Source organism: Brachyistius frenatus, unplaced genomic scaffold, assembly GCF_029030835.1.
Source record: "Brachyistius frenatus isolate BFR_SWC_R1_liver_20210118 unplaced genomic scaffold, ASM2903083v1 Contig_5, whole genome shotgun sequence".
Lineage (NCBI taxonomy): Eukaryota > Metazoa > Chordata > Actinopteri > Embiotocidae > Brachyistius > Brachyistius frenatus.
Genome location: NW_027210604.1, coordinates 2,257,067 through 2,273,648, shown reverse-complemented (window position 1 = coordinate 2,273,648; position 16,582 = coordinate 2,257,067). Strand labels below are relative to the sequence as shown.

Genomic DNA, 16,582 nt, shown 5'->3' with positions numbered 1-16,582 from the left:
AAAACATTTTAATTTTTTTTTAATGTTTTTAAAAAAAAATTTTTTTTTAATATATATAATCACAGAACAGATTCAAACGTGGTTTCAGTGAAGCTCCGTCTCTCGTTTTGACTCCACAGTCTGACCTCATGAGGTCCGGCTGCAGCTTCTGTTTCAGCAGGACGGAAAAACGTTCACGTTTATCTTCAGTCAGCTGTCAGGTCTCACTGAGACCAGGAGGGACCACATCCGTCCAGGTCTTCCTCACGCTGACTCCATGTTTTCATTCCTCCAATAAATTACAGCAGATTGCTTTGCATTCGTTTATTATAAAGCTGCTGCCGGCTGCTGTTAAAACTCCCCACAACAATCCTCCTCTATATGCCCGAGGCAGGGACTGTTTCACTCTGCAGCAGGTTTACAGGACAGTGAAAGACACGCTCTCCACCTCCAACTACCTCCAACCACTGCACCCATTGAACCACTGCACCAGGGTCCGAATAAAATGTGCAGTATCTGTATTCATGAGCAGAAACTTGTACCTGTGCGTACATGAACATCAAATACATTTTCAGAATCATATTATGCCATTAAGAGATGACCAAAAAGCTCAAATAATATACATTTTATCTATATTTAGTGTAATCAAGGTATGCTAATACATAAGAAAAAAAACACACCATAGAGAAAACATCGAGGATGTCAAAGGTCCCATCATTTTGTTTTATTATTTTACATTTTGTTGAATCATGAAAGCAAAAAGCAAAGGCCTGATTTTTGAAATTTTATATTAAATAAACAATCACGCTGGCCTATTACTTTTGTCAGTTTCAAATTATTTCAGAAAAAAAAATTGTAGGGTATTCTTTTCTTTTCTTTTTTTTTCTCCAACGCGTTCATCTGTAACTGTTGCTGCTGCCTCACTCGGCAGCAGGCGGCGCTGCAGCGACATGCAGGTATTTACTCAACTTGAAAATCAAGAAGAAGAAGCGGAAGAGGAAGAATAACTGATTTGTAACACGGAGAGGTTTTCTGCTGGTTTCTACTGGTCCCTGCTGGTTTCTACTGGTCCCTGCTGGTCCGCGAGCCCGTCCGGACCACATGCCTGGGTTTCAGCTCACAGGATCGCAGGTAAATCCGCTCAGCTGGGGTTTTCTTTTTAATCCCGAAACACCGGTGAACAACTGTGACCGCATCAAACCAGGTCATATATTAATGTCAACAAACAGAAGAGTTGTTTTTAGTAAAAAAATCCGTCTAATTTAAATTTTGTGTTTTACTTCTCTGTTTTTTTTTGTTTTTTGTTGTTTTGTTTTTTTTAGCCGCGACAGCTGCTTTACGGCAAAAACAGCTGATCAGACCGGAAGCGGAAGAGTCGAAAAGGAAACTGCGCACTAGAAAGAAAAAGCAGAGAGACGCCGAGTGATCGATAACCGATCAATTAATTGATATTTAAAAAAAAACAAAAAACATTTCCCATCAGAGGAAGACGGACATGAGCCGCGCAGGCGCAGAGTTGAGGATAATGTTCAGTCCGGGGTGCGTGGAGCTCGTTCAGGTAAAACGCTTACCTGTAAACAGCTAACGGCTAACGGCTAACGGAGGCGTCCTCGAGCTGAAAGTTTTAAATTCTTCTCGGATGTGAAACTATTGATTTAATGTTTTTTTTAATTTTTTTTTTTAAAGATCGCCGCTGTCTGCTGTTTTATTTTAAAATTAAGTTTTAAAGGACATTTTGTTTTTTTTAAAAAAAAAAATTCCGTTAACTGAATAAATATCAATATTAATAATAATAATAATAATAATATAGGTGTGTTGATCAACATAGACTGACAGATGAGGTCTTCTGACGGTCGACCTGCTGTCAATATTTTAATTAATCAGCACATTATAAAATTATAACTGATAAATTTGTTTGTAATTTTCAAAGTTTTATGTTAATTTTTTTTTTTTTTTTTTCTTTTTCAAACTACCACAAACAAATAGACGTAAGTAACGTCCCCAATATAAAATTCTCAGATTTTTCTGAACTGAAGTGAATTCTGCAGTCAGTCAGAACCACTGGACCCGGTGTCAGAACCACTGGACCCGGTGTCAGAACCACTGGACCCGGTGTCGGAACCACTGGACCCGGTGTCGGAACCAGCTGATGTCGCACTGATGTGTGTCCCCCCCCCCCAGGAGGAGGTGATGGTCCCGTCTCCGAAGGTCCTGGTCACCGGGGCGACGGGCCTTCTGGGTCGAGCGGTGTGCAGAGAGTTTGAGACCGGCGGCTGGATGGTCATCGGGACCGGATACAGGAGAGCCAGGCCCCGCCTCCTCCGCTGTGACCTCACGGACGAGGACGCCGTCAGAGGACTGCTGCAGGAGTACAAGGTACTGAACACTGTGCTGCTTTACTTATTTTATTTTTTATTTGTTTTTTATTGTATGGATTATGTGTTTATCTTTTAAAAGTTTGCTCTCTTTGTAAAATATGCTATTTCGTCACTGCAAACTCCGCCCCTTTTTGTTGTTGTTGATCTGACCGTGTTGAAAGCCGCGCCGGGAAACCTCGGGTCGTCAGTGTGTCGTAAACAAAGTGGTTTTCTCTCCCGCCTCAGCCCGACGTGATCGTCCACTGCGCGGCGGAGAGACGTCCGGATGTCGTGGAGAGACACACGGAAGCGGCTGTCAATCTGAACGTGCACGCCACGAGCACGCTCGCCAAGGAGGCCGGTCAGTGATCGCACGGTATCGCCGCGTGTTCATCGGCACCCGACGCCGTCCACCTGAAGTTGGTCACCTGTTGACGCCGTCGAGCCGAGCCTCAGGCGAAAACGTTAAAAATGAAAAGACGGTCTTAGAAGCTGCAGTTGTTGTCAGCCGACACCGTTTTACTCTGCGTAGATTTCCCAGCATCCCCTGCTTCATTTTATTTAAAAGTTGTTTTTTTTAATTTAGCTGCCCGGTGACGCCCTGCAGCTCCTGCTGGTTTCCTTCACAGGGATTACAACATTTACCAGGAGAACGGGCCGAATCGTGCTTCCTTTAAATTCATTAAATTAATAATTTAAATAAAATATACACGTAAAATATATATTATTGAAATGTACTGAACATGTATGACGTTTCCGTGTGCAGCTGCCAGCGGGGCGCCGTTCCTCTACATCAGCACCGACTACGTGTTTGACGGCAGGAATCCTCCGTACGGAGAAGACGACTCCCCGAACCCGCTCAACGTTTACGGAAGAAGCAAACTGGAGGGAGAGAGAGAGACGCTGAGACACTGTCCAGGTACCTGTCTGTCTGTCACCTGTCTGTCTCTCGTCTGTCCAAGAGAGAGATGCTGCGACACTGTCCAGGTACCTGTCTGTCTCTCGCCTGTCTGTCTGTCTGTCTCTCTGAGAGAGAGAGACGCTGTGACACTGTCCAGGTACCCGTCTGTCTCTCACCTGTCTGTCCTTCACCTGTCTGTCTCTCAGGTGCGGTGGTGCTGCGGGTGCCGGTCCTGTTCGGGGAGGTGGAGTCGGTGACGGAGAGCGCCGTGACGACGCTGTGGCTGAAAGTTCAGGAGGAGACGGCGGAGGAGAGCTGCACGCTGGACCACTGCCAGCAGAGGTTCCCCACCGACGCACGAGACGTCGCCGCCGTCTGCAGGAAACTGTCCGAGAAAGCGAGACAGGTGACTGTCAGAGAGAGAGACGGCCCTGTCTCTCACCCCCTGTTTCCGGCGTCCCTCCGCCCGTCTCACCCCCTGCCTGTCTGTCTCTCACCCCTCTGCCCGTCTCACCACCTGCCTGACTTGTCTTCCAGGATCCGTCCATCAGAGGAATCTTTCACTTCTCGGGTAAAGAGCAGATGACCAAATACGAGATGGCCGTCGCCATCGCTCAGGCCTTCAACCTGCCGTCCAGCCACCTCATTCCTGTAAGTCTTTATCAATCAATACACTTATTAATATTATCTATATATTGACTGATGTATCTGTAAATATACTAATTGATGTATTTATAGATACACTCTAAAAAATAGTTTCTGAACCTTGTTGACATCCAGCTTGATGAAGTGTATTTGTGGCCGACGCTGCCTGCAGAGACTTGGTTTAGAGGAGACTAACTCACAAGCAGGCTCTCAGTCAATGCTACCAGATGGAGGGTAATTTACCTTTTTAAATACGATGATTAAGGAAGCTCCTCTGATGCAGTTCGAGTCGTGTGCTGTTTTATAGGAGTGTTTTTGCATTTTTCTCCAAATACAGGCCTGACAAACTGATTCTTTAGGAAAACTTGATCTACAAGGTTTTAGTCGAACAGCGATCTTTAGAAAACAACTGCAGGATCATTTCCTTCCTCGTTAACGTGCACGTTAAATCATTCAGGAAGACTTTAATAAATATTGAATATATAAGATTCAAAATAAAAACGACAGCAAGTTCAACAGTTATCCAGTTAATAATAATAATAAAAAAACTTTATTTATACTCTACCCGCTGTCAGAGTACCTGCAGCACTTCTACATGCTGTCAAGAGTACCTGCAGTACTTCTACATGCTGTCAGAGTACCTGCAGTACTTCTACACGCTGTCAGAGTACACGCTGTCAGAGTACCTGCAGCACGAGTACCTGCATCACTTCTACACGCTGTCAGAGTACCTGCAGTACTTGTACACGCGCTGTCAGAGTACCTGCAGTACTTCTACACGCTGTCAGAGTACCTGCAGTACTTCTACACGCTGTCAGAGCACCTGCAGTACTTCTACACGCTGTCAGAGTACCTGCAGTACTTCTACTATCTCCATACTTGCAGCTGACGGAGCAGCCGGCGGCGTCGGCTCTTCGTCCAATGAACAGCCAGTTGAACTGCTCTCGTCTGGAGCTGCTGAATCTGAGCGTCGAGCCGCGACCTTTCACCTCCGCCATCGTGGACTGTCTGTGGCCGTTCACGCCCGACAAGCGCTGGAGACAGACAGTCTTCCACTGAGACTCGGGCAGGTAACGAGAGAGGGAGAGAGAGAGATGGGTGGACTACAGTTAAATTATATTTACCGTGTGTATGTGTTAGAGATGACTCCTTGTGCCCCGAGTTCTGTCTGCAGGTTCCCACACTGCTGATGGTCTTATTCGATTATTGTCAGAGTGAAACCTGACAGTTCGTGTTCTCTGTAAACATCATTGTGGAAACAGGAGTGACTCCACTTTGTAACCGTGTGAACAAACTGAGACCAACTGTAAATAAACTGTACATGAAATACACAGTCCACATCACTGCTCTGACTTCCTCACAGAATAAATCAAAGTCTTTGATTTTGATCTAATATAATAATAATTTTTTTTTTTTTTTAATTTATTTCTTGACCCGAATGAAGTTGTAATTTAACATTAAACTGGAATATTTGTTTTAATGCCTCGAGAAAAAAAACTTTATTTAATTCTGACCATCAAGTAAAATAAAAGAAAGTGATTCAGTAAATAACAGAAGAGAATTAGTGGACGTGACTTGAAATCAAAAGACAAAGTTGCTGATTGAAGAACATCTAATGTGAAGTCTGAAAATGTAAACATGCTGTTTGTTGCTGTAAACGACTTTTTTGCTGAACATTAAACATGTGAAACACAGAATCTGATCGGCTTTTTGTCACCAAATGTGATCGACGTTAGAAACCGAGTGTCCTCGTCGGTTGAAAACTTTCATTCTGAATGTGCGACGCCAAAACGTTCGCAGCCGTTTTGCAACGTTTCTTTGGGTTTTGTTTCGGTTTTCTGTTGGGCAAAAGTTGTGGTGTTGCTTCTGGTTTCGCGCCCGCTGAGGTTGCAAAAGGAGGCGAGCCGACACTGAGGAGATGCTTTGTACCAGGTATATCTCCGGCCCATAAACGCTGACGTGACAAAAAGGCCAGAGAGAATAGTTCCAATCACTTGCATGCGCGATGAGGGACCCCCTGCACACACCTGTCATTGTCAAGTGGCCAAACGACAAAAGCAGACACCATTTTTTTTTTTTTTTTTTTTTTTGATGCACTAGACGACTCGATTAGTGGCGACCTGCAACTTTTCAGCCTCTCCAAACACATCGTCGTCTTCTTGAACGGCATCTCCTGACGTCCTCCATTCTGTGTGCGTGTGTTTGCATTGAAGATAAAGTCACGGAAGTTTAACGCATCGAAGAAAGGAAAAAAAAAAACGAAACCCAGAAAAGTTCCTGGCGAGAAGCAGTGGAAAAATTAAAGGGGGGCTTTTTTTTTTTTTTCCACTCCATGTTCCTCCAAGCAGAAGTGTGCAGTGAGGCAGGACGCATTGCATGCAAGTATTTATGTAACATCGTTCAAAACAAATTCTACAATGAGCTTCACAAACCAAAAAAAACCCCATCAAATTCCAAAGTGAAGGAACATATATGGATCCTGTGATGTTTGGAGATCAAAAAGTAAAGCCGAGTTGTTTGAGGAAGACGTTCTGACCGTCGTTGGATGTTTGTGGTCAGAAGTCCAGACTGAGTCCTATAAATAACAGGAGAGAAAACCACGTTCCTCCAGTGGCAACATACTTGAGAATATCTTTAAACCTTTTCAATCCTTCGAACATCTCATGTCTCTCTTTCCATCTTCTTGTCTCTCGCTTCCTCTTTTCTCCTTTCCTCTCCTTCCTTGTACTCTCCCATGCTCTCTCTCCTCCCCCCACGTGATCACCAACGCTCCTCTCCTCTCTCCACCTCTCGCGGCGTGGTGTAAGTTGTTAAAAAATCTGGAGCAGCCCTTGCTAATCATACTCGAAGATCTGGCTATGAACCCCGGAGGCCTTTTCTTATAATACGAGCGTCCTCCCTCAGAGATGGAGTCTATTTTCTCCAGCAGCTCTCGGACCTGACTCCCGTCTCCCATCTCTCTGTTGTTGAACACTTGGTACTGACCGCTGCAGCTCCTCAGCAGCTCCTGCAGGTTGTCGTCCTCTTTGATGAACTGCTCCATGTCGGTGTCGTCCAGCTGGTCTCCGTAGGTGAACAGCACCATGGTGTGTTTGGAGACGTCGGGACTCAGCATGTCCTCCAGAGTCTTCACCCCGTCCTGCTCATCTTCGGTGAATCTTCCGAGCTGGACGGTGAGCAGGAAGACGTGAGGACCCGGAGAACTCAGCGTCAGCGCCTTGAACAGCTGAGATTTCATCTTCTCTGCTGACAGCTGAGTGCTGAAGAGTCCCGGGGTGTCGACCACGGAGACCCGGCGACACAGAACCTCACCTTCTACCTTCTTGCTGCTCAGAGTCAGAGGCGTGGAGCTGAGCTTGCAGTCAAACTCCTTCGTTCCCAGGATGGTGTTTCCTGCTGAACTCTTCCCCACTCTCTCCTGACCCACCAGCACCACCCTCAGGTCTGAATCTGAAAACAACACATTTTATCAGCAGGGCGGCACCGAGTCAAACACCTTCTGACCACCACGGTCAGTGCACAAATAATAACATTAACCACATGAACACAGCGAGTCATCCTAGAAGCAGGAAAATAACAAATTATTGAAAGCATTTGATCACAATTCCTGATAAATGGAGACATTTTATTTTTTCAGCCTCCATTTTGATGCTTGAGGTAAATTAAAACGTCGGACAATAATTTTTATTTGGTATATTTATATTTATTAATGTATAAGGACATCGGTGTATATATATGAATCAAGAGTTATTTCGAACTGCTCATAATGAAGAAACACCTTCACCCACTAAGGAATATAAGCTGTATCAAGGTTTGGACGCAAAACTGGTGAACTCCACTCTTCCAAAAGGTTTGCATCTTTACAACATCGCACCTGAAAGCACAACATAAGTAACTTTAATTCAAAAATGCCCACTATGCATAAATCACAAAGTCAGGGGCTGCTGCTTAGCAGAAATGAAAACTCCCATAGATTGTCAAATTTGTTGTATAGATGATCCAACATGTGACAAAATAGAAGGTACTGTGATTATTTTCCTGGATCTCTATGTCAATGCGGCTCCAGCGAGTCAGATTATTATTGTATGGTGCAGTCTTTTTTCTTCACGGCTCCGGTTATAGCTCCCATTAAAGCTCCCACTGCAGCTCCCACAGCAGATACCAACGGACCTCCCAAAAATCCAGCAACTGCTCCGATGGCAGCTCCCTGCTGGATGAACCGATTGAACGAGTTGTCTTCCTCTGCTTGTCTTCTGGCGACTTTGAACAGAATGTTTGGATTTGCTCTGCGAATTTGTTCCATCTCTTCTTTTATGGCTTTCTCGGCCACCTGGAACATCTCGTTGGTGAAGTGTCTTCCTCCATTTCTCTGAACCATCGAGTTGATCTTCATCAGCAGCTCTCCGACCTGAGCGTCGCTGTCGCTTCGGTTGTTGAAAACGTGATATCCTCCACGACACTGATTGATGAAGGCATGGAGAGCTTTATTTTGAAGAATAATTTCTCCCATGGAGGCTCCCTCGGTCTCCAGGTCGTCTCCGTGGGTGAACAGGGCCATGGTGAAATATTCTACGTTCTCGCCGAACATCATCTGCACGATTCTCACTGTTTCTTGTTCTTCTTGTGTGAATCTGCCCGGCTGCAGCACCACCAGGAACACGTGAGGACCAGGAGAGGCGTACGACATGCACTTTCCGATCTCTCTCCTCACTTCTTCTTCAGCTTTACTGGTGTCGAACAGACCCGGAGTATCAATCACAGCCAGTGTTTGACCACCGAACTCTGCCATTTCCTTCTTGCACTCTGCTGTCAGCGAGGAAGAAGACAGCTTCGAATGAAAAACTTTTTTTCTTAAGATGGTGTTTCCTGTCGCGCTCTTTCCGACACCAGTTTTCCCAACAAGTGCAATCCTGAGGTGTGGTTCCTCTTCATCTGTTGGAGAATATGACAAAGATATCACTTGCGTTGTAAAACGGCAGACGCTCAACCCCCTCACCCCCAAAATAAATTCATAGGCCAAATGTAACCATTACCATGCTCTGGGAAACAGTATTTTTGCACATAAAACATTGAAAAGAAAACGGTGCGAGTTTATCATTTGCAATCTGGTGTCATGGTAAAGTGCGTAATACCTGTAATAACGGTGCCGTTGGCTTACGCACAAAAAGCAACGTGGTCAGGTTAAGGTAATGGTTTCATCATAGTTTGAGTACTACTTTTACATAAATAACGTTACGTATGTCATGTAAGTTACTTTACACACGTTACACGTATGTCTACGGTACACAATATTATAAAAAAACCAAAAGGAACAAGAAAGCCGTGATCTCCGGGCCCTCAGGCAGCACTGCATTAAAAACAGATGCAAATCTGTAGTGGAAATCACTGCGTGGGCTCAGGAACACTTCGGAAAACTTTGAGAACACAAGTCTTCGCTGCAGCTTAAAGCTCTACAAAGAAGAACCCGTAAATAAACATGATAAAGAAATGGCGCCACCTTCTGAGGGCTCAAGCTCATTTAACATTAGTCAAGGGAAGTGGGAGACTGTCCTGTTGTCTGACAAATCAAAATTTGAAATTCTTTTTGGAAATTATGGACGCCACGTTCTCTGGGCCAAAGAGGCGAGGGACCATCCAGCTTGTTATCAACGCACAGTTCAAAGGCAGCATCCATGATGGTGTGAAGGTGTATCAAATTCAAATGAGCATATATTTTTCATAAAACAATGAAATTTCACAATTTTAACATTTGATATGTTGTCTTTTATCTATTTTCATATTCTGTTTTTATTTACATTTCACAGCGTCACAGCTTTTTTGGAAACGGGGTTGTACATGTGCGTACTGTTCACGGCAAAATCTGACACGATACACGTTTGTTCGTAAAAACTTCTCAACTGGGTTTTATATGAAATAATTCAAATTTTATTTATTCTATATCAATTTTCACAGAGACAAGTTAACAACAAGTTATTAAGACAATACAAAAGCAAATATAGTTTTAGACAAAAGCGCATGAGAAATAAAAATGCTGGAAATAAAATCATTAATAAAGATGGAACGGAATTAAAAATGTATTAATTGTAGACAAAATGGATGGAAAGCAATAACAAATGAAACAAGCAGTGATGTACAGGCCCTCGCACTCCGCCTCCCCGAAGCCGTCTCCCTGATGTGCAGCCCGCAAGGGACCGCGTATACCCGACTTTACTTTCATGTGATCAACCAGCTCGATGTGAAGTATGAAAAGTGTCATTTCCGGTGGCCAACAGGGGGCGCTCTGACTATGAGTGAATATTACCACACAGGGGTCTTCAGGGCGGGGCTGTTATCATACCTGTGATGTTTGGAGAAGGTCGGTCCATGTACGTAAGATTTAAAGCAACTCGTAGTTTCATGGCGAGACGCTCAAAATGGCCTCCTCTCACGGGCACACGCATCGACGAAAACGAATTATTTTAAGAAGATTTAATCCCAAACATGTTTTCTATCCATAGAACCTAAATTCAAGTCGGTCTGACAAAATCCCTCGGAGGAGTTCGACAAAGTACAACGTGTCAGAATCGCCCAAAATGGCGACTAAATTCAAAATGGTGGACTTCCTGTCGAGTTGACATAACGGTGCAATGTAACTTTTTTGTGCGTCTCGGTGTGATACACGTGTCCACCGGATTTCGTGAAGTTAGGTAAATGTGGCCGCCGGGGCATCTCTTTAGGGGGCGCTCTCGAGCCGTTTGCGACTCCACTAGAATACAAAATTTTTCGCCAGGAGCCGTATGCGTATCCATTTTCATGAGTTTTTGAGTATGATAAAGCCTCCAAAAAGGCAAATGACTTTATGTAAGAAGAAGAAGAAGAAGAACGTCCAAGAACGAGAACATTTTTACGAAAAACAATAGGGCTTTCGCACCGATGCTCGGTGCTCGGGCCCTCATAAATAATCAAACTTTCATGAAGCCGAGTTTCCGTGAGAGTGAAACTGCAGTAATCATCTCTCTGCCGGAGGGGGCGGGGCTGCAGCTTCTTCACATTCCTTTACTTATTCAACGTGCGACATTTTACCGCTTGCGTGCTTCCTGTAACGATAACGATCGCAGCAGATGGAGCTATCTCACTTCGACAGGTGTCACGTTTCTAAAACACGAGCTCCTCTCTCCAGACGCTCACATGCTCTTTGTGTGTTTTGTAGAACATGACCATACGAGACGTTGCTAAAAAGCTGAATTTTAAAATCTTAAAAAAAGCGTATGCAACAGATAAAACAGAAATACTTCCATCTTACATTTGTGACTTTCAGTTTAAATCATATGCAAATATTTCTTTGATCTAAATCATGAAATGCAGTCAGGTCATGTTTTATACTTTAATATTTTGAGTGTTATTAGAGTCTTTGGTCATCAATCACTGACAGATGAACTGGATGGACAGCATCCATGTCAGCGTTCTGTTGACAGATGGAATCTACCGAGGAGCTTCCAGTAAGGATTTAATAAACATTAAAGAGGCATTGATGTAACCGTGAATATTAACAATATAACTACAATATTTAAAGACAACTTACGTCAATTCAACTTGTAACGAAGGCATTTTTATTAATATTTACCTCCACAACAAAATACAAAAGAAAAAACTTAAAGAGTCACAATATAATCAAATACAGTGGGTACGGAAAGTATTCAGACCCCTTTAAATTTTTCACTCTTTGTTTCATTGCAGCCATTTGCTAAAATCAAAAAAGTTCATTTTATTTCTCATTAATGTACACTCAGCACCCCATCTTGACAGAAAAAAACAGAAATGTAGAAATTTGTGCAAATTTATTAAAAAAGAAAAACTGAAATATCACATGGTCATAAGTATTCAGACCCTTTGCTCAGTATTGAGTAGAAGCACCCTTTTGAGCGAGTACAGCCATGAGTCTTCTTGGGAATGATGCAACAAGCTTTTCACACCTGGATTTGGGGATCCTCTGCCATTCTTCCTTGCAGATCCTCTCCAGTTCCGTCAGGTTGGATGGTGAACGTTGGTGGACAGCCATTTTCAGGTCTCTCCAGAGATGCTCAATTGGGTTTAGGTCAGGGCTCTGGCTGGGCCAGTCAAGAATGGTCACAGAGTTGTTCCAAAACCACTCCTTTGTTATTTTAGCTGTGTGCTTAGGGTCATTGTCTTGTTGGAAGGTGAACCTTCGGCCCAGTCTGAGGTCCAGAGCACTCTGGAAGAGGTTTTCTTCCAGGATATCTCTGTACTTGGCCGCATTCATCTTTCCTTCAATTGCAACCAGTCGTCCTGTCCCTGCAGCTGAAAAACACCCCCATAGCATGATGCTGCCACCACCATGTTTCACTGTTGGGATTGTATTGGGCAGGTGATGAGCAGTGCCTGGTTTTCTCCACACATACCGCTTAGAATTAACGCCAAAAAGTTCAATCTTGGTCTCATCAGACCAGAGAATCTTATTTCTCATAGTCTGGGAGTCCTTCATGTGTTTTTTGGCAAACTCTATGCGGGCTTTCATATGTCTTGCACTGAGGAGAGGCTTCCGTCGGGCCACTCTGCCATAAAGCCCCGACTGGTGGAGGGCTGCAGTGATCGTTGACTTTGTGGAACTTTCTCCTATCTCCCTACTGCATCTCTGGAGCTCAGCCACAGTGATCTTTGGGTTCTTCTTTACCTCTCTCACCAAGGCTCTTCTCCCACGATTGCTCAGTTTGGCTGGACGGCCAGGTCTAGGAAGAGTTCTGGTCGTCCCAAACTTCTTCCATTTAAGGATTATGGAGGCCACTGTGCTCTTAGGAATCTTGAGTGCTGCAGAAATTATTTTGTAACCTTGGCCAGATCTGTGCCTTGCCACAATTCTGTCTCTGAGCTCCTTGGACAGTTCCTTCGACCTCATGATTCTCATTTGCTCTGACATGCACTGTGAGCTGTAAGGTCTTATATAGACAGGTGTGTGCCTTTCCTAACCAAGTCCAATCAGTTTAATTAAACACAGTTGGACTCCAATGAAGGAGTAGAACCATCTCAAGGAGGATCAGAAGAAATGGACAGCATGTGAGTTAAATATGAGTGTCACAGCAAAGGGTCTGAATACTTATGACCATGTGATATTTCAGTTTTTCTTTTTTAATAAATTTGCACAAATTTCTACATTTCTGTTTTTTTCTGTCAACATGGGGTGCTGAGTGTACATTAATGAGAAATAAAATGAACTTTTTTGATTTTAGCAAATGGCTGCAATGAAACAAAGAGTGAAAAATTTAAAGGGGTCTGAATACTTTCCGTACCCACTGTAGATATAAAAAGTATTGATTAAGGCTAATCAAGGTGGTTTAAGACTGTTCTTAAAGACAATTAATCTAAACTACAGAAATAAACTAAATGAAAGCTGTACTTACTGCTCATGGTTATCTTTTCCTGGCAGCTGATTGTGAGGTGTCTCGAATCTGGTAACACGGTGAGCGTTGTTTCTTTTCTTTTATTTCAGATCTTATATACTCGGATTCTTGTGCCCTGCCCTTCAAACACATCATGCCCCGCATATTTAAACGCTGCCAAACAGGAAGCCCCGTCATCTCCCAGCAAATCAGTTTCCTCAACGCGGAAGAAAAATATTTCCCAGCATCGTGATTTGAAAAGATTGGAAACATATTTGCGGAACAACAACTTTTATTTTAAACGACAAAAACAATTCAGAAAGGACAAACAAACTGGAACATCAAGTCGCATCGGAAGAAACCACAAGGCGAAATCACGAAGCCTCAGGCGTGGGACGTATTTACATTTTAACCAATTTCCACGTAGACGTCCGACTGCGTCCGTCCTGAACGTAATTGCTCTCATAATTTCCGATGTACTTTTGCGTCGTACCGGAGGATTCCACTAGAGGGCGTACTAGAGAACGTAATGATAGAAATACAACTTGGGAGATTTGCATTATGTAACCAAGAAATGTGACGACATCGTTATTTTAGGGGAAGTTTTTGGTCTCAGCGGATTCATTGAAAAAAAAAAAACCCGGATGACTGTGTGACAACATTTTTTCCAACATGTAACGTGGCAGACCTTCTTTTTGTGGTTGTTACGTCAACGTCTAAAGTGAAACTGATCTGGCGTCGGTTTTTGACAAGTATATTCGTCACCGTGCAGAAGTAGTGACACCTTGTACAGATCCAGGTAACTCTTCACTGCTGTCAGACCTCCACGCTGTCCCTAATGTTCATGCGTGCGTACTGCGTCTTGTGGACGTGTTTAATTCTCAGGACCCTGGACACGCCGGGCGTCTCGTCATGTGCACGTATAGTTAAAAGCAAGTATGTCTCTGGCCAAAAAACAAACAAAAAAAAAGTAAGCAGAAAAAGACATTTTATAAAACCTGTTCATAGAATGTTAAGAGTTTAAATGTTTTGCCCTGATTTTGTGGACGGTGAAAATTAAACCACAGCCAGCGCTAAATTCTTGAAATGATTCAGATGCGGATGAGCTGACGGGGTTGTCATCTTCATGGAAACATTAAATGGCTTCTCTACTCTGAAGTACATGTCTTCACTCAAATGGACCTTTTTAACGTAGAAGGTTTTCAAGGAGAAGCGAAGAGCCTCCAATGGAGTGGTCATTGTCAACTTTACGTTGATAACGAGTCCGCTTCGGCCTTCTGAGGTGCAGCTGGACATCCCATCGGTCATGCTCAGTTATATTTTTGTAGGAATGAAACTCGGGAATGAACCGAGCGAACAGGGTTCAGTCACGTGAACGTTTTTGGACAAAAGAATTCACATTCTTATTCCCGTCCTCTGCGGGCAGGTTTATGGGGACATCGAGTTTTTACAGAGATATGGATTTTTTTTTTTTCTAGTGTAATGGAGAGCTCTGGCGTGTAACAATAGTGTTTGCTGACATGTGTCGAGGTGGTAGGAGGAAGTCTGTGATCTTAGGTACCCAGATTTCTGTTTCGCTGCCCTCCCTGTTGGTGCTTAATGGTCCGTGTTGCCTCCGTGTGTCTGAACATCATCCCAGAGTAACTGTCAGTTTGCAAATACTGTACCCCCCTGCGATCCGTCACGTTTTGACTGTGTTCAGATACCTGTCTGGTGCGTGTTGGTGTCTGAGACGCTGCTTGTTACCGGCTTTTCGGGTCTCATCGGCTCTGAAATGCTTCGTTTTTTTTTTTTTCCAGCTTGTTAGCACTGGAAGGGGTCAAACTCTCGGGGTCGGGCTCTATGAACTGGCCTGCAGGTGGCATCTTTTCCCAAGAATCCTTCAACACCATCACCAGTCTTCTCTGGTGACAGATCTGAAATGCAGTCTGTGGTCTTTCAGCAAGTCTTTCCTCACCTTCTGGAGGAACACCGGGTCAGCGATGGGATATAATAACAATCCGGATAACTTGAAATTAGATGAAGAGTACAAAGAGTAAAATAAACAACAACAACAACAACAACAATACAGAGACCCCACACATCCACATGTAATTGAATATTTAACAACTCATCCAAAACTGAAAAATTACTGTTAGGCCTAAATATTCTCTTTGACCAACCTTGACTCCACCCACTCCCCCCCTCTCCCCTCCCAACATGAACTACCACGCAGCTCTTCGGTATCTGTCCAAATGTAAAACAAGGTCACAATCTCCCCTTCCTGAGATGTATAATGGACAGAAAAGTGAAGTGAAGTTGACCTTTGACCTTTGGGAAATAATATGTAAAAAGTTAGTAGTAATTAACATGAAATTCTTGAGTTCTTCACAACAGCTTCACGGTTAAAAGCCGTTCTTCGGCTCGTTGTTGGTTTTTAATTGATTGCATTTCGTTGAACACTCAAACACAAGATCATTATATCATATTACGGCTATGAATGCAGTCGGCAGTTGAAAGACGACTTGCAGCTCCACATCCACAGTGTTCAGAATTAATCCCCAGTTTCTTTCACCCCCACAGAGTTTTTGTATTTCTCTAATCTGTTTCCACATCCACTGCAACGCCCACATCTGTTCCTGGACGGAAACATTCAAGCGCATAAAAATCTTCATCTCTTCACTTCCTACTTGCTCTCCACATCCTTCATATTAAATAGTCTCCGGATGTTTCGAGACGCTGGAGGGTTTATCTCCTCACGGGCAGACGGCAGGTGGACGAGAGCAGGACAAAATGGCAGAAATAGAATTAAACTGCGAGCTCCTGCTGTTAAAAACCGAGCTGAGACCACCTCAGAGGACGAGTTGGATTCCTTCATTTGATCTGTTTTACACCAGATAAAGAAATAATTGAAAACGAAGAGATTCAAGAGTGACGGAGGCTCTCACTCGCTCTCACAAAGACCGCAGATGGAAAATAGACCTTTTCTCTCCTTTTGTTTTGTCCTCCATCTGCCTGCCCCCTCCTTCAGAGGCACCTCAGCACAGAAAGCTGATCAATAAATCAATCGATAACCCCTCTGCCACGCAGGAGACAAAGGAGCAGCAGCAACACGCAGTGAGCCTTTTGTCTTCTTCTAGACTTCAGGATTTTTACTCAAAATTAAAACAAACAAATGAATCTTCGCCAAATAAACTTCTGTTGCTGCTAATTATTGTTGCACACTTCCGGTTCATGTCTCCGTCCTGAACGACGTTTCAGATGAAAACCTCCTGCTCTTCCCTGAAGATTGAAGATTTCGTCGGGACCTCGTTGAGCCGTGGGTCCGGGATGGGTTAGGGTTAGCA

General features: G+C 43.7%; 2 protein-coding genes across 4 annotated transcripts; one reads left to right on the top strand and one right to left on the bottom strand.

Moving 5' to 3' along the window:
• The first annotated feature begins 975 nt into the window (after positions 1-975).
• On the top strand, positions 976-5,579 carry mat2b (methionine adenosyltransferase 2 non-catalytic beta subunit methionine). Of its 2 annotated transcripts, XM_069716852.1 has the most exons (8): positions 981-1,110; positions 1,302-1,537; positions 2,161-2,355; positions 2,583-2,697; positions 3,103-3,255; positions 3,444-3,643; positions 3,775-3,888; positions 4,768-5,579. In XM_069716852.1, exons 2-8 carry the CDS (start codon positions 1,475-1,477, stop codon positions 4,939-4,941), a joined length of 1,014 nt encoding a protein of 337 aa, XP_069572953.1. In that variant the 5' UTR covers positions 981-1,110; positions 1,302-1,474; the 3' UTR covers positions 4,942-5,579. The 2 variants fall into 2 exon arrangements, with proteins under 2 accessions (XP_069572962.1, XP_069572953.1); XM_069716861.1 differs by lacking the exon at positions 1,302-1,537 and having other exon boundaries at positions 976-1,110.
• Positions 5,580-6,193: 614 nt separating this feature from the next.
• LOC138631787 (GTPase IMAP family member 9-like) lies at positions 6,194-13,371 on the bottom strand. 2 transcript variants are annotated; one of them, XM_069716976.1, is made up of 2 exons: positions 13,278-13,330; positions 6,194-7,332 (listed from the first exon to the last, which is right to left on the bottom strand). In XM_069716976.1, the coding sequence occupies exons 1-2, from the start codon at positions 13,282-13,284 to the stop codon at positions 6,527-6,529; spliced, it is 813 nt and encodes a 270-aa protein (XP_069573077.1). In that variant the 5' UTR covers positions 13,285-13,330; the 3' UTR covers positions 6,194-6,526. The 2 variants fall into 2 exon arrangements, with proteins under 2 accessions (XP_069573077.1, XP_069573069.1); XM_069716968.1 differs by lacking the exon at positions 6,194-7,332 and adding an exon at positions 7,578-8,814 and having other exon boundaries at positions 13,278-13,371.
• Between the last annotated feature and the right edge of the window lie 3,211 nt (positions 13,372-16,582).